Source organism: Podarcis raffonei, chromosome 9 (assembly GCF_027172205.1).
Source record: "Podarcis raffonei isolate rPodRaf1 chromosome 9, rPodRaf1.pri, whole genome shotgun sequence".
Lineage (NCBI taxonomy): Eukaryota > Metazoa > Chordata > Lepidosauria > Squamata > Lacertidae > Podarcis > Podarcis raffonei.
In genome coordinates, this window is record NC_070610.1 from 4,385,930 (window position 1) to 4,407,811 (window position 21,882).

Consider the following 21,882-nt stretch of genomic DNA (forward strand, 5'->3'; position numbering starts at 1 on the left):
CAGTAGACTGAGTTGGCCTTATTGCTTGTGCAGCTGAGATTTAGTTACAGAATGTATATACCGCTTAATATAAATAAGTATCTAAACTGTTTACATAAGTCAGAAAAAACCCAACATTAATGTAACAATACAACAATAACATTGAAATTAGACTTTCTAACAATTCAGTAAAAACATATATTTTATATCGTAAGTAAAACTGAAAAGAATTTAAAAGTTAGGATTTGGAGTTCAGGAAAGCTTGGCTAAATGAATATTAGAAAGGTGTTACTATCAAAGACCTGCTCCCATTTTGTTACCAAGTGACAATCCACTGATTGTGGAATGCCCAGCAGAATCTCCTCAGAGGACTTTAAAGCTTGGATTTGCTGGGGAAGGTGGTCAACTAGGTAGCCAGGTTTCAAGTTGTTTGGGGCTTTAAATGTTAGCAAACGGACCTTGAACCTAACCTGGTGGCTAATATTCAGCCAGGGCATATATTTCAGAACTGTTGTCCTACTGAGCACCCTATCAGCTGTATTTTGCTCTAGCTGCAGCTTCCCCAAAAAGTGTCAGGATAGCCCCACATGTAGTACATTACAATAGACTAATTGTGAGATTATCAGGGTCAGGCTTGCCAAGTGGTGAGGGCTGAACTACCACCATCCTCTTGATTACCTTGCTTAGAAAAGGTGTATTCATAGAATCATAGAATTGTAAAGTTGGAAGGGACCCTGAGGATCATCTAATCCAACTTCCTGCAATGCAGAAATGTGTAGCTGTTCCATATGAGGATCAGACTTGCAACCTTGGCATTATTAGCGCCATGCTCTAACCAGCTGAGCTATTTAATGACCAGAGGAGGTAGTTACTTTTTAAGGAGAGCTTCCACCATCATTTCTTCCAAGACAATGTGGACCACTCTGTCATGCTCTGAATCCACCCAATCATTTTGCCATGGGTAGTACACATGACCTAGAAGGGCAAGAGTCAAAAGAGCATAAGATTTGCTGCACAGCTGCGGGTGGCAGGTGTCAGCAACTAAAACTGATCCCACAAGAAGGTTCATTAGACATAGCAACAGGCACTGAATCAGCAGCAGCATTCAAGTCTGAAATTTTATCCTCAAAGTGACTCAAAAAATGGCACAGTGGGCTTCCAATGTCTCTAAAACTGAGTTCATAGGGATACTACTCATAAATGTTCTGCTGGACAGATACTTGAGGGCATGATGGAGGCAGCAAAGAAGGCTGCCCTTGCTGCTGCACAGCAGGCCCAGTTATGTACTCTTATGCCCTCCCAACCTAAAGCGCTCCAGTTGTCTCCTGTTCTGTTTCATTGCCAGGAGAGGTCTCCAGTAAACCAAGCAGCAGTCCAAGGCTTACAGTGTCTTGACGCCACCCTGGTGCTGTTGTGTAAACAGCTGTTCCTCTCAAGATGACTTAGGTCATGAAAGCTTATGGCTTAATACAGTAAGAGTTTAAGGACTCAGCTATAGAGCTGCAAACAAAATGTTTTAAGTGTGTTTTAGTGCAATATACAATGTGACACTACGTGGCGATGGTGAGCCTTATGGAAAAATTGATGTATTTTTTAAAATGCTTTTTTTTAAATAAAGCATTTTCAGAATGGTTTTTTTATATATATGTGTGTAGATTCCACCTAAGTCAGTCAATTTGGTTTATTGTGTTTAGCAAGCAGCCATTACACACATAAAATAATAATAACAGGAATACTGCTACTAATAAACATTTCTACTCCCCAACCCCTAGTGGATAAATCATTTCCCATTCCCCCCTCAAGTTTTGTTACACAAAATATGTAAAGCCTTAACAAGAAATTTAGATGTTCTAAAGGATATCTCTCTCTCAACATCAGACAGCAAAAAACAGGTATTTGCAAGAGATGACCTACCCCTCTGCGATCTTAGCAATGGGTGGATGTAATGGTTTCTGAGATCGTCATAGAAAGGGCACGCAAGGAGTACATGAGTTATGTCTTCTATTGATATAGAGTTGCAGCCAAATATGTAAGAGTTTAAGGTACCAAAAGGTTGATAGTTGTTTTTTTACTCTGTGGTGAGATACTGGATGATATTTTTGCAGACGCCCTGCATCCTGTGCAACTATCAATAAATATGCAGCTGGCTTGGTTGAGCAGTTTTTAGAAGCCATATGGACTGTTTATTCCTCTGTGTCAGTCAAGGTGAAATTCGTTAACATTCATCATTTTTCTCTACTGCTTTAAGGGCATCACAGCAGTCTTCTCTGTAGCAGATTGCATTAGTCATGTCAAAGTGCTGCCATGGTAATAGGTGGCTTCATCATGGAGTCTGAAGTACCATTTGTCAGAATCCACCACCACAGCCTTCTAGTGCTACCATGCTTCTAGTGCTACCACAACAAATTATAAGTTATTTTCCTTCTTATTTTGCAATTAGGCTCATTTGAGTGCTTTCCACAACCTGCTGCATGTGGTCATACTTGATAATACAGCTGTACTTAGGCTTTGTGAGTAAATGACAGTTGTGGCTGGGGAGGGGAGGCAGTAGTATATTGATGGTGACGCTAAGCTCATCAGGTTGGGGTAAGGTGGTGGCAGCAGCAACGTTAAGGAAGCTCTGTGGTGGTGGTGGCAGCTCCACAATGAATCCAGAGCTGCCCTGACCTTGCCCCACTCTCCCCTTGTATCAACAAGTCCATTGCCGCTGGCCTGGGAGGATGCCACTGCTAGACATTGTATATTGTGGGTATCTTAATGATTGAATACTAGAGACATTTCCAGTCTGCCAGAGGAGGATTTCTCTATTTTGAAGACTTTTATGTGCATGTATACATACATATATAAAACCCTGGTACATTATTGTACCATTATTGTTTAGGGAAGCTTTTAATGTATGACGCAGTATTGTATTTTAATATTTTGTTGGAAGCCACCCAGAATGGCTGGGGAAACCCAGCCAGATGGGCAGGTATAAATAATAATAATTATTATTATTATTATTATTATTATTATTTTATTTTATTTTATTGCAAGATCCAATGGAAATATAAGTTTTGTTCTATCTGTAGTTTGAACAATTATTTTAGCTAATTGTTTTGTTTTTCTACAATTGTTAGGTAAATACGCTTGTACTTGGATGATACGGCATACATGTATGGTTGATGATATTGGAGAGGGAGACTTTTTTGCGCAGGGGGTGATAGCTGACAGGAGTGAAGTCAATGTAGTAAGAATCCATTGAACTTTGTTTGAGGATGGCATGTAAATACTAAGAAATGAAAGCGAACAAGTAGCTGTAAACCATGGTTTACCTGTTGGGCTCATACTGTGGCTTAGGTCCTAAAATATGACTACCTCAAGCCATTGCTTGACGCCTGAATTGAACCACACGAGCCATTCCCATACAGTCAGCTGTTTGCACTGTGAATGCTGCTCTTATGTTTAATTCTCTAATATTTTAATGAATGTTTTAAATTTTGTATATTGTATATTCTTATTCTCTGGAAGACCCATATGAGGTGAAAAAGCTGTGTGTGAGAGAGAGAGAGAAAGTAAGTGCATGCACAGCATATGCTAGTTCTTCTGTGCTAGAGTAGCTGGAAGTAGGAGTTAGGGCTAGAATGACTTTTAGTCCATAAGAAGCTCCCTTATCCAAAGTCAGACGACCTGGCTCTATTACTGACACAGACAGGCAGTGGCATTCCAAGGTTTCCATACCTATGCATGATACTTTTCCACACTTTTAAAAATTGGAGAGAACAGAGTCTGGCACAATAATGTCATGTGGCTATTTGTGGCCAGAGTAGAGGGCCCAGAGAGAGATCAGGACTTCTATTACAGCTATATGTGAAACACTCTGAGCCTTTAAACTGCAAAAAAGTCAGCAGTGATTCTGTCACACTTGAGTTGCCAGGGAAAGAGGTTTTTTTTACTTATCTGCAAGACTAATCTAAGATCAAAAGGAGTCTTTTGTTTGAGACAAAAGCCTTTGAGTTAATTTTCTTCCAGCTGTTTTCATGGCAAATGAAGGTCATAGCTTATAGTATTTGTATTACCACTGCAAAAGAAGTACAAAATGTCCCAAGAGTCAGGACATTTCTCAGATTCATTTGCATATTTCGACACTGAAAAGAATCAAAGTGCTCTCTGTTAAGAGTAAAGCTCTGTTCATCTTGTTTATACTCCATCCTGAAAGCTGAAAATGGGAAACACAGTTTAAAAATATTTACACGCAGTGTGTGATATTTGTTACAACTAATACGAACAGAATTTATAAGGCATTAAAATATTAAAATTTAAATAAAATTATCCAAACCATTTTCATACTTGCATAGGAAGTGTCTCTGGTGCTCATTATCAAATGAAAGTAAAAATGCACATCATAAACAAACACTGCAGACTAAATTTGGTATACACACAAATCACTTACATTATATTTGTATTTCCAAATGTTTTACCATTTGTCCTTTGTTTACATGCAGCAAGGAGTTATGGGCGAAGACGAGGTAATTCCCTTCTGTTTCCTATAATAAATCTAATGCTGATTGGGGTTAGATTGGCTGTTATTCTGATAATTACTCCAAATCAGTGCTTCTGAAGGTGCCATTTACTTCTCGTTGAAGTTGGTGGTAGACTAACAATTGATTTTTAATAATAGATTGTTCCTTTCATTTTGCATGACCACACTTCAGCAAAATCTTTATCTGCTTTAGATACTGATTTTAGTATTATCTAAATGTTGATGCTTGATTTCCCTCCCTCCTTATTCACATTATTGTTTACATTAAATACTTCCTGAATAGGCTTCTTAAAAAACACACCTTCCCCTCCTAAAAAAGTTGTTTCATTCCATCAGCAAGTTTCAGATTCAATATACAGTTTTATATAGACTAAAACAACTCTTAGAAGCATAGCTCCACTTCTAGTGGTTCAGATGTCAAACCATGATTCTCAGATATACTCAGCTTAAATGACTTATTAATAGGGTAAATATTAATTTCACGGCCGAGTGCCTGGGTCATGAAGGAAAATAGTTTGGTGCCGTGTAAAGGAAAGGCTAAGACCACCTGTCTATAGAGAGAGAATAATCATGAATGGATCACAGATGATCATGGATGGATTTTGATTACATTTGGTTAATCAGATTTCCAACCATAGGGACTGGAGCAAGTCCCTCATGAAACTGTATATTTGGACCTAGTAACTGGGTTTGAATTGTCCAAGCTACATAATATTAAGGTTAGATTACTGTAGTGCATAATGGGGAGACTACTGTTGTTTTACCACCTGCTTTTGAAGTGTCCTGGCTTGGCCTGCCTTGAAACCGTGAGACAAGATAAACTCTAAACTGAAGTATTGAAATGAATGTATTTTGGAGTCATGATAAGAAAAGAATAGCCTTCTCAAAGTGGACCATGGACTACAGCAAAAGAGAATGTAATTGCTGATGCTGAGAAGGTCCATATCTGAAATTTTAACCAGTTTTGCAACACTGGAAAGCCATGGTTATCTCAAGCAATGCTATATGTACTTTCCTGTAAATATAGCACTAAAATAAAACATGTTCTGTGGGACTCATTGCTTGAGACACATAAGTGATTTCCACTATCTAATGGCAATGGGCATTGGTAAATAATATATTGGTTTAAATTAAGAACAATATGGGGAAACACCACAGCAAAGAGATTCTTGTCACCATGACCCAAAATCCACAATGGGGCAATACAGTTATTAGGACCAAGTGAACCATCATAAAATACTGAGAAAGTGATTGACTTCTCAAACATCTCCATCAGGCTAAAGTCTAACAATATAACATGGGAGGGAAAAGAGAAAAGGTTGGTGTGATGTTAAAGGCATGATACTTTCATATTTTAACTGCCCCAATATGGTTTACAGAAGGAAATGTATAGACTTAATTAGATTAGTCCCTGTTAGATGCTGAATGGACTTTCAGATTTATGTTCTTTATATATTTCACAGGTTTTTAGCCCACTTTTTAGGCACCACTGCCTCCCAATCTCGTTTGCAACTGTGCATAAATATACCCATAGAATCAAACAATAAAATCATTTAAAAATACACAGTTACATCCAAAAACATACAAACCATACAATAAATTAAAAATAATCTAGCTCAGTCAGCAAAATGAGTATCCGATTTACAGATCCTAGATTAGCCCTCAAAGATCACAAAAAATGAGTCTTCAAGGCTCATTTAAAAGTAGCGATATCTTGCTTTGAATTGAGTTCCATAATTAGCTGCTGAAAAGGCCTGTTTCCATGTGCCTAATTTTTTTTAATAGGTAGGTGTCTGAAATGGGCCTCTGAAGTAGATCTTAATGAATAGATAGGCAGATCAAGTGCAAGGTAGCTCTTAAAGTAACTTACTTTCAAGCTGTTTAGGGCTTTAAAGGTCATCACCAGTGGTAATGCACTGGTAACCAGTTCAGCTGGTACAATTTTGGTGAAATTGTTCCATCCACCTGGGCCCAATGAGTAGTCAAGACAGCCACATTTTGTACCTGTTGACGTTTTTGAACAGTCTTCAAAGGCAACCCCTTATATAGAGTATCATAGTAGCCTAACCTGGAAGTCACTAGTGCATGTATAGCTGTGGCAAAGGTATGTTACCTCTATATAAGTTCATAGTTGGTGTTCCAGTGGGAGATGGGGAAAAGTGCCCCTGGTCCCTACGAAGCCAAATTGGGTAGCATTGCCTTCTTGTTTTGGAGAATATGTAGCATTCCAGAATGTAAACTCCCATATTTAGGTGGCTGAAAATCATAACCTGCAGTTTCAGGTGCTCTCACCTGGGTAGCTAAATTTGATATTCTCCAAGATACATAAAATGCATATGTATCCATGGTTACATATTTTTCAGTGGCTCACTATGTTGGATAGAACAAACACATCCTCATTAATTCCACATAACTTACTGAAAGGACCAAGAAATTCAGTGGTATCCATGTCACCACACCACGCCTGCCACTCCGCACAGAATCCAGATGAAACTTGTGTCTTAAATCTCTGATACTATATTATTTCTGATAGCAGTTGCATGGCCCACACTTTGCAAATCACAGCCAAAGGTGAAATACGCAAAGGACCAATAATCCTTATAGGTCATCCACTTCCTTACCAGGGTGCCATTTTGTAGCTGGCTAATTTGTTCCAAATACTTGGAGGTGAGTGAGTGGGTGCCAACCGCTATCATTTGGGAAGCTTTGTGCATATTGGCTGGTGAACATGTATGCTTGCGCGTGCGCGCGCACACACACACACACACACACCTGTCTCAGTAATATCCAACATCACGGAAGCAAACTTAACACTTTGTCTTCTCCCACCTGTGTTCCCTTAAAATGTTCCCTTAAAATGAAGGTTCCCCCAACCCTCTGGAGCAGATTTTAGGGACACCTTGGTGGGGGTGGGGGCCGCAGAAAGGAGTGCAGGAGGAGGAACCCTCACCACATAAATGGAAGTCTGTCCTGCTTGTGCACAGACAGCATTGGATATCACCCTGTTTCCAATGGAGGATGTTTCTTTGTTAATATGTATTGATGAAAGACGTTATGTATGCAAAAGAGAGAACTTTTGACTCTCATTCTGCCCTTTGCACTTCACTTTGTGGTGTTTTCTTAATTATGTGGGTGTTGTTGCTATGACAACATGAGCTTTTTGGGTTAAGAGGCTAACAGCATGGTAAATGTTCTTTTCTCCTGCTTTGTGGAGTTGGCATTCGTATCAGTTCACCATAGTTTTATTCAGATTCTTTTGGTTTGGTTATAATTCTTCCGTTCCTTTTTTCAAATATTTCTTTCCTCTAGGGCAAAAGTGCATCTTTCCACTACCTCTTTTAGGGTGGTGTCCTGCATAGTCTTGCAAGGAACCTCATGATAACATGACTCCACAATCATGAAATTGCATCCTAAGTCTTTTGTTTGTTTTAGAATCCTATGAATCATAGAATCTTAGAGCTGGAAGAGACCACAAGGGCCATCGAGTCCAACCCCCTGCCAAGCAGGAAACACCATCAGAGCACTCCTGACATATGGTTGTCAAGCCTCTGCTTAAAGACCTCCAAAGAAGGAGACTCCACCACACTCCTTGGCAGCAAATTCCACTGTCGAACAGCTCTTACTGTCAGGAAGTTCTTCCTAATGTTTAGGTGGAATCTTCTTTCCTGCAGTTTGGATCCATTGCTCCGTGTCTGCTTCTCTGGAGCAGCAGAAAACAACCTTTCTCCCTCCTCTATGTAACATCCTTTTATATATTTGAACATGGCTATCATATCACCCCTTAACCTCCTCTTCTCCAGGCTAAACATGCCCAGCTCCCTTAGCCGTTCCTCATAAGGCATCGTTTCCAGGCCTTTGACCATTTTGGTTGCCCTTCTCTGGACACGTTCCAGTTTGTCAGTGTCCTTCTTGAACTGTGGCGCCCAGAACTGGACACAGTACTCCAGGTGAGGTCTGACCAGAGCAGAATACAGTGGCACTATTACTTCCCTTGATCTAGATGCTATACTCCTATTGATGCAGCCCAGAATTGCATTGGCTTTTTTAGCTGCCGCGTCACACTGTTGGCTCATGTCAAGTTTGTGGTCAACCAAGACTCCTAGATCCTTTTCGTTTTGTTTAAAATATTTTTGGTCTGACTTTCAGCCTTCCAGGTTGCTCACAATTTCATATGAAATAATAGATACAGTATAAATAACAGTAAAATAATGACAAATGAGTCATCTCCAGCAGCAAATTAAGTAACTGTTTTTTCCTGGTGCCTAACCATCAAGTTTGGTGAATAGGTATCGGGGAGTGTGGTCTTCAAAACAACAAGAAAATTCCAAGAAGTTGCTCAGCTCACTCCTATGGTGGGGAAATGAAGAACCGGGTCTTCAGCAGATAGTTTAGCAGCCATAAGGGAATAGATATCATGGTCCATGGCCTTATGGAACTTTATAGATCAAAACCAATTGTCACTGGACATGAACTATGAAAGATCTTCATTTACAGGTGAAGTATACTCATTTCTAGATGTCCTAGCAAACAACCTAGCAACTGCATTCTGAATTATTTGTGGTCCCCAAATAATAGTTGTTGTCACATGTAAAGTTAATTACAGTACTCCAGCTTGGATGTTGCCAAGGCATGAGTGACTCTAGCTAGGCACATATCTTTAATAAAGATTGTAACTGGCATATCCTAGCAGCCAAAACACTTCATCCCATCTAAAACATCTACATATAATCTGCAATGCCCGATTTTAAGGCATCACACAAATTGTGGACCAGATTATTTAATAGGAGTAGAACCCCATCCAAGGCAGACCATCCCTTTTATTTTCTGGTCAATTCACACCAACAAACATTACTTTTGTTATATCTTAGCTTTATCTAGTTTGAGTCTCGGTTTATTAGACCATTACTAGCTCCAAATACCTGTTCCGAATATTCACAACCCCACTTGGATTGGATTTGAAGGATAAATGCAGGTGTCTTCTGTATAATACTTACTATGCTTTATTCCAAATCTCCAAATGACCTCATTTGGTGGTTTTATGTTAAATAGCCTGGGAAACTCTTAACATAAGCATCATAGGGCAGGCCAACTGTCTACCACCACCACCTTCTTCTTTACTTGAAAGATTTTTTTAATAAAAAAATAGACAGGGTTGGCCCCCTCTGTCTCTGTTCCTGTGTAGATCTTTCATAAGGGTGGCTCAAGTGTTCCATGCAAGGTTGAAAGTCACACTGAAATTGGTTTAGATATTCAGCTTCATCTAGGATTTCTGGAGCTAAATTGTTACTAACTGCTGGAGAGACTCCCTGGGGGAAAAGTTATCAGTGAACAGTCAATTGTTACCAAAATCATCAGTGGCCAAAAACAGCTTCTACAGGAGTGCCTCATAACTGTTGCCATCAAGGCAACCAAAATTTGGTTCATTTCTCAGTGAAGCATTCATTGTCTCCTGGACCCAGCCAATCATCCTCTTTACCCTGTCCAGCCAAGATGCACAAAGGTTGAGTGCACAAGTGTAAGTCATACCCCTCCAAGCACCCTGTCAGCATCCTTGGCCTCACTAATGGAAACCAATCCAAGCAGAAGTAACTAACGCTCTCGTGGAAACAGCTCTTTTTGCACTGAAAACAATGTGGAGCCCATATTAAAGGGCATCTGATTGTTTCACTCTGTGAAATTCCCTCACAAATAAGTCACAGTGAGCCACTTTGCTATTTAAATACTCAGAAACGAGTCTGGATAAATTTCATTTACATACAATATTTCCCCTTCCCTCTTTTTTGAAAACAGCCACCACCTTGTTTATGTTTATTTCCTTAAAGGAGGCATTGCGAGCATAATGAGTTCATAGGCAATCTGTAGAAAAAAAGAAGGGCAACAATACCAAACAAAACGAAAAGGCATACCTTGGCAAGTACTAAAAAATGAGTACTTTATTTAGAAAGCATTCCTAAGTTCTGTTATGGCAAACACATTTTGAGTATGACATCTTCTCATCAGAGGCAGTACTTTTCTTCTGAATGAAACATTCCTTTGTATTTTGGGAGTGCTCTCTGAAAAGACAAAGAAACTTCTCATTCCGGATACAAGAAGTATCTACTGCCTCTGGTGACGAGATGTCATATTCAGAATGTGTTAGCCATAATAACGGAGCATAGGAATGCTTTTGTAAATATTGTGTGGTATCCGACATCCTTGCGCAGATGGAATGAGTTTGTTGGACACCACCCAATGAATAATATTTTTTTCAGCACCTGGTGAGCATTGTCTCGTTTGTTTGGTTGCTGTTTTGTGTTTTTGTTTCCAAGCAAACTCCTGTCTGGTTGCTGAGCCTCAGTGCCAATCAGGTGCTTTCACACCATAGCTGAATTAAAATTTGTTTCAGTCACAAAAGCTTTCCCAATAAACTGAGAAAAATCTACTCTGAAAACGCCTCACAAGACGAAAAACCCGCTAGACGAAAGGGTTTTCCGTTTTGGAGGCGCTTCGCAAAACGAATTTCCCTATGGGCTTCCTTCGCAAGACGAAAGCCCATAGGGAAATCTCCGGGACAGCGGAGAAGCGCAGCGCGTCTTCCCCACTGTCCTCGGACCTCCTCCGAAGGCTGGCGGTGGGGCGGAGAGACCTCCTCCCGCCGCCAGCCTTCGGAAGGCTCCTCCGAAGGCTGGCGGTGGGGCGGAGAGACCTCCTCCCGCCGCCAGCCTTCGGAAGGCTCCTCCGAAGGCTGGCGGTGGGGCGGAGAGACCTCCTCCCGCCGCCAGCCTTCGGAAGGCTGCTCCGAAGGCTGGCGGTGGGGCGGAGAGACCTCCTCCCGCCGCCAGGCTTCGGAAGGCTGCTCCGAAGGCTGGCGGTGGGGCGGAGAGACCTCCTCCCGCCGCCAGGCTTCGGAAGGCTCCTCCGAAGGCTGGCGGTGGGGCGAAGAGACCTCCTCCCTGCGCCAGCCTTCGGATGGCTGTCCTGAAGACTTGCGGTGGGAGGAGGGTTTTCCTTCCCACCGCCAACATTCAGAATGCTGTTCTGAATGTTGGCGGTGGGGAGGAAAAACCCTCCTCCCACCGCAAGCCCCGGGAACAGAGGAGAAGCGCTGCGCGCCTTCCCCTCTGTTCCCGTACCTGTCTTGAAGGCTTGCAGTGGGGAGAAAAGCCCTTCTCCGCACCGCCAGCCTGGCAAGCGGTCTCCATAGGAACGCATTAATTGATTTTCAATGCATTCCTATGGGAAACCGTGCTTCGCAAGACGAAAAACTCGCAAGAAGAAAAAACTTGTGGAACGAATTAATTTCGTCTTGCGAGCCACCACTGTATCTTCTGTAGTTTCCTCTGAACCAGTCAGTTAGGCATCTATGCCCAGTTTCATTGGAACATAGGAGATTTAGCAATATGTACGACATCCCTCTGCTTTTATGTGCAGTTTGACAATTGCTGGCAAATGGAACTTATTGGACTGTTTACTTGCTAGTTTTTAGGATGTTTTCATATTAAAATTAATTCTGTGCTATCTGAAGCACCAATACTTATTAATTTCTTACTTTTTAAAAAAATAATAATTTTATTAAACAATTTATAAATAACATTTTGCTGTTTCAGAAATCCCAGAATCATTTATTTAACTATGACGTGTGTAGATGTGGTTGCACTCTAGGGGAATGCACGTAAGTGGGTGTGGGTGTATGTAATCCTACTAAAGGTCCCATCTGGATATCAAGTAATCTTTTATAAAAAGTAGCTGCAATTCCTTTTTCTCCTACCCTGGTAAAATATTACTGCAACTTCAAAGCTAGTTAGGGCCCTACAAGCATCGGTTCAACAACAGAATGAGCCAGCTGACCTTTATGTACCCAGCCAAGCTCTTACTACCCAGATCTGTTCTATTGTAACTGGAGAGCAATGCCCACTAAAAGAAATCTCTTAAACAAACTGTCCTTTTTATCCTAGTTAATGTTTTGCTTCAGTATAACAGCAACTAGGCCTGGATAGTATTGCAAAGGGATTAATGGAGAACAAACCAGGGAAAGACAGGACTGCTATGAATTCTATATTGTAAGCGTGGCTTTTGTAAATGGATTCTGTATTTGTTTAAGCATGCGAGTTCCACATTGGTTAAAATGGTAATCCCACAATGGATCACAGCCTGAACTCTGAAGCACCGATATTGCAACAGTTCTAATTATATTTATTCAAAACAATATAGTTTTATTAAAGCAACACATTAATCTTTTGCTTTACTTTTGAAATTTGCTCTCCTTAAATATTTTAAAATTGGCAAAAATGATTTTTTTGTATTTGAAAACATAATTCCTTTAACCTACCTTCCTTCCTTCCTCCTTCCTTCCTTCCTTCCTTCCTTCCTTCCTTTCTTTCTTTCTTTCTTTCTTATTGCAGAATTGGCATTTGTATAGTGCATTAACACTTCACTTATGTGATCTTAGTAATCCATATGGCAGCTTTATAGGGATGTCTATTATTGTCTTCAGCTTGCAGCTGAGAATGCTGATTGTGAGAGATAGTAGCATGCCCAAGGCTACTAAGGGTCCAACTGCATGATACATAAAATTTGTGAATACATATTTCTCATACAGGCAATGACGGTTTTATACTTATCCAAGTCTGCGACTGCGCATCTGTTCATTCCACGACCTGGAAGTGGCCAGAAAAGGGGGCAAGGCAGAACGTAAACCCCATGCAAAAAACCCATACCTATTTTTAAACACGGGGAGGTGTGCGTGTCAGAATTGGGACTATGCCATGTAGCAGGTGTGTTTTTAACTTTTTCCTCCCGTATCATGGTCCCAAAGCTACTGATCTCCAGCGTGAAGCTTTCAATGACATCTAGTCTGACCATTAGAGGTTTGAATAAAGAATCCATAAATAACACTGAATTCTGCTCTCTCTTTCTCCCCCCGCCCCCAGGTCGTTCTTCCCTCTTTCCAATAGATGATGGCTTACTGGATGATGGTCATAGTGACCAAGTAGGCGTGTTGAATTCACCTACATGCTATTCTGCTCATCAGAATGGAGAACGGATAGAACGTTTCTCTCGGAAGGTGTTTGTTGGTGGTCTTCCTCCAGATATTGATGAAGGTGAGTTGCTCAGTTGGGGGGGTCTTGGAAAAACCAAATAGATATGGAATTGATACTGCGATCCTATATGCACTTACCTGGAAGTAAGCTTTACTGAAATCAATAAGATTAACTTCAAAGTAAACTTTATAGCACATGGTCCACACTCCCAAAGGAATAAACCACCCTTAGTCTCTTGCCTCTAGAAGGTAGCAGGGCGAGCTTGCCCCTTCCAAGAACAGGAATGCAATTGGCACAAACAGTTTAAAAATAAAGCATTGCTGCTTTTGTATTGTCTTTCCATGTTTTTGAAAGATATATCAATAAAAGTATGTCTATAAGAGTTTGGTTTTCAAGGCTCTGAAAAGCTAGTTTAATTATAGTTTCATATTTTAAATAAGTGAGGCCAAAAAAGCTTTGAAAATGGGCACCTCGTTTCAAGTTGGTCCCAGACCCCCCTTAAAATGGGGTCTATCCTCCCTGCCAATTCCTTCTTTAACCTTTACAATCAACCCCCTCAAATCCTCTTCCTTTGCAAAGGCTGCAACTAGCCTGCCGGACTATGGACTCCTCTTCACTTCCGCTTGTCCCATTCCTAGAAAGCACAATAAGTTTTCTGCTTGTCCAATCCTTTGTAGGCATGGGACCGAGTGGTTTTTCATTTGTCCCGCCACTTTCCCTGGGAAAACCCATTCTTTACCAATGAATCAAAACATGCATCGATCCACAGAAAAACAAATTGATATTTGTTCCAATTTAATGGTAAAGAGAAGTGGGCTTTCCTGGGGGAAGTGGTGGGGGAAGCGTAACTGTCACAAACTCCATACAGTACTCCTGCGCTCAGGAGCATTGTCTCAAGCTCCTGCCAGTGTGGTCTACTGTGAGCCGCCTCTGCCTTCAGTTACCCATCTCTCTTTTACAAAGGCAAGTAGATGCTTTTACTCGTGAGAGGTCGGTGGGCTTCTGTGTGTGGAAAACCATCCGGGGATTTGCAAGCAATCATTTTAAATGCAGTGTTCAAAGATTGTCCAACGGGAATGTTTAGTAAACCCAAATGGTTCCATGGAAGAGAGTTCACACAGAACTACTTTCAATGTGAGCCATTTAAAATTACATTATGTTAAAGGTAAAGGACCCCTGACCATTAGGTCCAGTTGCGAACAACTCTGGGGTTAGGTGCTCATCATGCTCTACAGGCCGAGGGAGCCGGCGTTTGTCCACAGACAGCTTCGAGGTCATGTGGCCAGGATGACTAAGCCCAACAAATACACAAAATGTAACCGGCTGTGCATTCACATAAACAATTTTCTTCTGTATTTTTATCACAGTAGCAAATACTTCTCTTGCACATAAGCAACACATAAAGTACAACAATGTAAACAGAAGTCCCAGTAGATCAGTTCATTCATAGAGTCCAAATATCTGCTAGTTTCTGTTCCACATATGTCTTTGTATGTTCATAAAATCCAAATGGAAGCTTACTACAGTTCCACAGAATCTTGACAAGGATTTCCGGAATAATGCCTTGTTTCGCCCTCCTGGGCTTCATCAATTGTATTTTACATAACACTAGGTTTGATGTTGTTCAGCATGACAAAGCCGCTTCTGGTGAACCAGAGCAGCGCACGGAAACGCCGTTTACCTTCCCGCCGGTGTGGTACCTAGTTATCTACTTGCACTTCGTGCTTTCGAACTGCTAGGTGGGCAGGAGCTGGAACTGAGCTCACTCCGTTGCGGGGATTCAAACCGCTGACCTTCTGATCGGCAAGCCCTGGGCTCTGTGGTTTAAACCACAGTGCCACCCGCGTCCCCTACATTACGTTAGACTTAATTAAATGGTTCACAAGTAGCTGTGGAAAATGTTAAGAAAGGAAATGCAGGCCAATACATTTACTCAATTATTTGCATTGATTTTTTTTAGATGAAATTACTGCTAGCTTCAGACGATTTGGACCTCTGGTCGTTGACTGGCCTCACAAAGCAGAAAGTAAATCCTACTTTCCACCTAAAGGTATTGCTTTTCTGAGTTCTTCACTCCATATAAGGCAGTTTTTGAAGAGACTTGAAGCTCGTTCACACATGATGTGAGCCATGCTTCCCTCTATTCTTTATCTGTACATGATTGTGTGGTGACTTGGGCAGTACACATAACAAAGTGCAGCATCCATTACTATATTTATAGTAGCTAGAGAAAAGTGTCAACACACTTGTGAAAGTGGCTGCTGATGACTGCAGTTAATCTCAATATGTAGCCCAGTTCATCATATAGTTTCTCCACAAATTTACATACAGAGACTGTTTCCAATTTGTGAACTAGCCCTCAAAGCCTGTATATCATTTCTCTGTATGAGAGGTAACACTGCATGCTGCTATGGGAGCAGGAGCAAGGTGTATTTCATTCATTACCAGAATAAAGTGACAGTCTTATGTCATACGAAATTAAATTACTTTCCTTACTTTTAATATATCACATGACAAACAGAAGCCATGCTCCTACTCAAAAACAAAACCAAATTTATTTGTAGTACACCCAAAAAGTAAAGGTAAGTATATTCACTCATAAGAAAAAAATCCAAAACCAATATTAGGACCTTTGTTAGGTAAACTAAAATGTCACAAAATAGTGTGCAAGCTTTCAAACCCTCCTGATGGGGAGCTCAGGTATCCATCTCTACAGCTGCTCAGTAGCTATGGACTATATTCTTAAAACATACAGTGGTACCTTGGATATCGAACTTAATCTGTCCTGGGAGTCCATTCGACTCTCGGAACTGTTTGAAAACCAAGGTGCAGCTTCTGATGGACTGCAGGAGCTTCCTGCACTCAATTGGAAACTGCGTAAGCCTCATCGGACATTCAGTTTCCCAAAAACATTCAGAACACTCACTTCTGGGTTTGCGGTGTTTGGGAGCCAAAATGTCCAAGTACCAAGGCATTCAACAACCAAGGTACGACTGTATCAGGCTGTGGAAATAGCTATTCCCAAAGGCGCCATAGTCCACTCAGGGTGACATCCAGCCACTTCTGCAGCATATAGAAGTTCTCTGTAGAGTCAGTTTACAAGGGAGTCCCATTGAAGTCTTTCATCCAGTTACTGAACATTATTAGGTGGAAGAGAATGAATGAGTCAACACAGCCTTTGAAATAAGCATTATAGAAGGTAGCTTCAGTGTTGTTGGTATCTGCCCTATTTTAGTGCAGTATGTACTACTTTTATACAGCCCATATGTAAACAGAGGAAGTAAAAATGTGAGATTACCTTGTGAATTCCCTCTCTATGGTTCTGAGGTGGGGCAGCCTACCCACCCTACAAAGAAAAGGCAGAGTGTGTGTTGCTTGAGAACCTACTCTCTTCAGTTGTTCACTATCCAGAAATTTTAAAACATGGCCTGGGATCTCATCAGGTAGCTTCACTGCTGGTATGAAAACTTTGCAGGTTCCCATTCTCCCGAACACCCACCTGAAACAGTGGAGTGTTGGATAGCGGTGCAAGGGAAACTCCTGTATGCACATGGAAACATACATATGGAGTCCTTTGGTTTTTGGTCATACTTAAGAATATCTTAATGATACTCAAGCCTTTTTCCCTCTGTGCTGTTCAGGTTATGCATTCCTTCTTTTCCAAGAGGAGACCTCTGTTCAAGCACTGATTGATGCCTGCATTGAAGAAGATGGAAAGCTTTATCTGTGTGTTTCCAGCCCTACTATCAAGGACAAGCCAGTAAGTGAACCTAACATGGCCTAACATGGCTAACTGTCATTGTATGAAGGCTGCTTCCAAGAGGATGGTGATGAAAATAGCTAGAAGCAAGTTGTTACTTAGGGCCAGCATTTGATGTGTCTGTTTTTCCCCCTTCAACAATAGCAGTGGTGGAGGGTTAGCAGGATCGCTGGCTGCAGGGAAGAATGTTAATCCTCCTCAGTTCCCTGCAGTGGTTCTGCTAGAATTTTCATAACTGTTTTGATTCTTGGACCCAAACATCTGGATATATTCAGTTGATATAAAAAGTTCAGTACCTTGAATATTGAAAGACAGCAACTAAACAAGTTGATCTTATCAGGGCTCTCCAATCACAGTGAAGTAATACATCAACCCTGTTCTTGTCTGTTCTGTGCTCTTGGGTAGTTCTGCTAGAGGTGCTTGCATGCAAAATGCTGCATGTTCAAGTCCTTCTGGTTCTGCCCCTGCCACATGCCCCTACATGTTAAACATGCAGCATGTTAAATCAGATTTGTATTTAGTTCCTGACTTTAATGCCAGTGAGCAGGACACAAAAAAGACTGGAACTGTTTATATTTTTTTTCATTCAACAGCATTCCTTAGTTGTCTACACTTATCCTACTGAGATCCTTTCAATCAAATATAAAGGTTCAATCAAATGTAAAGGTGCCTAGCTCTAAATATCCTGCACCAATCCTTCTGAAATTTAACAGTACAGTGGTACCTCAGGTTAAGTACTTAATTCGTTCCAGAGGTCTGTTCTTAACCTGAAACTGTTCTTAACCAGAAGCACCACTCTAGCTAATGGGGCCTCCTGCTTTTGCTGTGCCGCTGGAGCACGATTTCTGTTCTCTTTTTTTAAAAAAATATTCCGAATTACAAAGCCGAATTTAAATTTTTGTTGAGGGGACCCATATTTCAAGTTCCGAAGGGGGATTCCGATCATCTTCTTGCTGCTGCGTTAATATCCACAAATCTGTCCAAATAATGTTCATAATTCTATCCAGTCCTATCTTGCTGTTTCCACATAGCATCTTGTTCGTATATTTTTCTTTTTTTCTTTATGATCTCTTCTGATAATCTCCTTAAGCAGATAGACACCAATTATAATCCTGTGTGAATTTTTCCATTCGTCCAATCATCATATCAAGATGGTTTCCATATATCATCACTTTCATAAATAACAGCACTCCCTCCATCATTAGTCTCGCAAAACTGTCGCCTTCTTTTGTCCCTCTGAGGAGGCTCACCCACAATATGAAAACAGATCCATTCCTCCTCCCAGACATAAGTCTTTCGACAGAACTTGCCAATATGGCGACGCTATTTTTTGCGGCATCATTCCAAAGCTCTTATTCTTTTCACGATCTTCTTAAAACATGCTTTGGTTAGAAAATTATCTCCACACAGTCTTAAATCCACAGCTTAAGTCATTTAAACGGCATTTCTGACTTGTGGGGGGGGATTCTTGGTTAATCACATAGAGAAAAGAAAGGAAAGTTCCCCCTCCGAATCAGAGACAGCGTCCAGGAGCGCCAAGATCCGCACAAGGGCTTTCTGCCTAGTGCCCCCACCCTCTCAAATTCGGGGGTGGTATAGGGCACAGCAGGCAAGGGCAGTCCCCCCCACACGCTTGGGGGGGCCGGGAGGCTGTTTACTCCCATCACAGCCTCTTAATTACCTCGTGTGGGTCGGAGAGATGTTATTGTCAGCCATCTTCCGATGCGCCCCTAGTGGCCCCTCTCCACGATTTCTGTTCTCATCCTGAAGCAAAGTTATTAACCTGAAGCACTATTTCTGGGTTAGCGGAGTCTGTAACCTGAAGCATATGTATCCTGAAGCGTATGTAACCCGAGGAACCACTGTATTCATCTCCTTGGAATGAGCTACCATGCTAGCAAATTTCACCTAATATGGCAAAAAAGAAATAAAAATTTATAGAGGGTTATTTTTAAAATTCATACTTTAAAAGCACCCTGTACCTGTTAGTCTGTAGTTTGTCAGGTTTTGTTCACTGAGATGGGACCAGTATGAACCAGTGTGATACGTATAGTGGTTTGAATATTGTACTAGGACCTAGGAGTCCCAAGGTCACTCAACCATGAAACTTGCTGGGTTACCTAAAATGAGAAGGGGGAGACCAAGTATACCATCGTCAGCTCCTTGGAGGAAGGGTAGGACATAAATGTAAATAACAATAACAAATAAATAAATAAATATCTCTAAATTTCATTCAGTTCTGTCCAAAATAGAAGAATGTGGAGCTATTCATTGATTTCTCCATTACAGTCAGTGAGGAGAGACAAAGGCTCAGGTTTTCTAAACTAGAGGTCTGATTTGAACCCAGTTCAAGCCAAATTAAACCAATTTTTACAGCACCAAATCAGGGCTCAAACCAAATCTTATACCCAGTGCATACCCCTTGGTTACTGTTTTCAAAGCTTAAAAAGGTAAAGGACCCCTGACAGTTAAGTCCAGTCGCGAACGACTCTGGGGTTGTGGTCCTCATCTCGCTTTACTGGCCAAGGGAGCCGGCATACAGCTTCCAAGTCATGTGGCCAGCATGACTAAGCCGCTTCTGGCAAAACCAGAGCAGCGCACGGAAACGCCGTTTACCTTCCCGCCAGAGCGGTACCTATTTACCTACTTACACTTTGTTGTGCTTTTGAACTGCTAGGTTGGCAGAAGCTGGGGCTGAGCAACAGGAGCTCACCCCGTCACAGGGATTCGAACCGCCAACCTTCTGATCGGCAAGCCCTTGGTTCAGTGGTTTAGACCACAGCGCCACCCGTGTCCCTTTCAAAGCTTATACAAGCATTTAAACCCCTTCATTTCTTAATGGTGGCCACAGCTTTGATTGATGGCAGATACTCTCATACCTCCTTGGCACTCCTCTTGTGTATTTGCAGGGCCCCAGAAATTGAGGATCTATTAGTTCTTTTATTCACTTTACTCTGATCCAAAAACCAAATTTCTGGGATCTATTCTGCCTCATCTATATTCCATACCATTCCAGAAAATACCTCCTGTCAGACACCAGTTGTAGGGTAACCCACAAGGTCTCTCTTTTTGCCCTAGCAGCAATGAAAATCCAGGCAAGAATTATTAAGGAGATTGCAGTTGACTGCTTTGGAGATGCTCTTGTTTAACCTTAATATCTTTTAATAATTACGGTAATGTTTTTAATCTGTATTAGATTTTACTCTTTCAATTTGTAAGTTCTATTAATGTTACTGTGATTTATGTAGTATTGTGAAGATGTAGGTTTTATGTATGATTCTAGGTAGCACTGCGGTTTTATACAGTATTTTATACTGTTAGGTTTTGTACTGAACCTATTTATATTGCATGTGAATGACCTATGTCCCAAGCATTAATAAACTACATCTACATCTAGTGAAAACTTTATATGCAGATCTATTCTTTGTTGTTTTAATAGGTCCAGATCCGTCCCTGGAACTTAAGTGATAGTGACTTTGTGATGGATGGTTCTCAGCCTCTTGATCCCCGAAAAACAATTTTTGTTGGTGGTGTCCCCAGGCCATTACGAGCTGGTAAGTATAGAACTGTTAAAGCACTGTAGCAAATTTTAACATTGCACTATCATTGCATTATTTTAAACACACATACCACCCTTGTTCACAAACTAGCTTAATTGTGGTACAGTACTTTGATTTCAGCCAACAACAGGCCACATACCCAAGACACAAACAGGAAGACCAGACTCTGCAGTAAACTGAGATCCCAGTGTTCTCCTCTAACCTGCCCTGGCGATACTATTACAGGACCTAAGCCACAGCATCAAGAGTTCATATACCTTCTCATCGTTCAAAGTGACATAGACCATCACCTGCCAGCAATGTTCTTCTGCACTCTGCATAGAACAAACAGATCTATCTCCGTGCAAAAGAATAAGTGGGTGCAAATCTGACATTTTGGTAATATCCAGAAATGAGTAAGTGAACAGTTCAGTCTACCAGGAAACTGTGTAACTGACCTCAAGATAACCATTTTTGAACAAAGACAATTGAAAGGGAAACTCCACTGAGAGAATCAGATGGATTAAATTTATTAGGCAAATCAGTTCTGTCACCTATGGCTTGAATCAAGATTATACTTTTTAAAAAAAAAACCTACATATGACAGTTAGATTACCAATACTAGGGTGCATGTGCTGTTACTTACACTGCCTCGTTAATTGGTCACTAACTATTTTCCTTTTATGTAATAGTCACTGCCTGTTCTTTTTGCATTTCATTTACTCCTCTACATTTCCCCCACCCCATCTGTTTGCCATTTTAGAATTATGCTTCATGTATTAGATGTGGTGCTTTGTGGTCCACGAAAGCTTATGCCGTAATAAATTTGTTAATCTTAAAATGCGTCAAGTTACTTTCACATATTGTCAGGTACTGTTAAAGAGCTATTAGTAGGCATTCTCATAAGTGTTTGCCAGGGATGTGCTATCAAACAGGTGCTTGTGTCAGTGCTTTTTGGCTGCACCCTGTGGACAACTTTGAAAGGTGAACTAGGTAGCCCCCTTGTCAATCACTTGGCATCACAATTTACTGATATGCCACGCCTACATGTGAAAATCCAGA

General features: G+C 41.1%; 1 protein-coding gene across 4 annotated transcripts in view; it reads left to right on the top strand.

Moving 5' to 3' along the window:
• Positions 1-21,882, top strand: part of CPEB2 (cytoplasmic polyadenylation element binding protein 2) — a 76,502-nt gene that overhangs the window by 44,880 nt on the left and 9,740 nt on the right. For 2 of the 4 annotated variants that reach the window (XM_053404506.1, XM_053404507.1), the window contains exons 5-9: positions 4,464-4,487; positions 13,411-13,581; positions 15,482-15,571; positions 17,163-17,281; positions 20,721-20,835. In XM_053404506.1, coding sequence (XP_053260481.1) covers positions 4,464-4,487; positions 13,411-13,581; positions 15,482-15,571; positions 17,163-17,281; positions 20,721-20,835 — 519 coding nt within the window. The remainder of the gene's footprint in view (positions 1-4,463; positions 4,488-13,410; positions 13,582-15,481; positions 15,572-17,162; positions 17,282-20,720; positions 20,836-21,882) is intronic. The other 2 variants (XM_053404508.1, XM_053404509.1) reach the window with 1 other exon arrangement.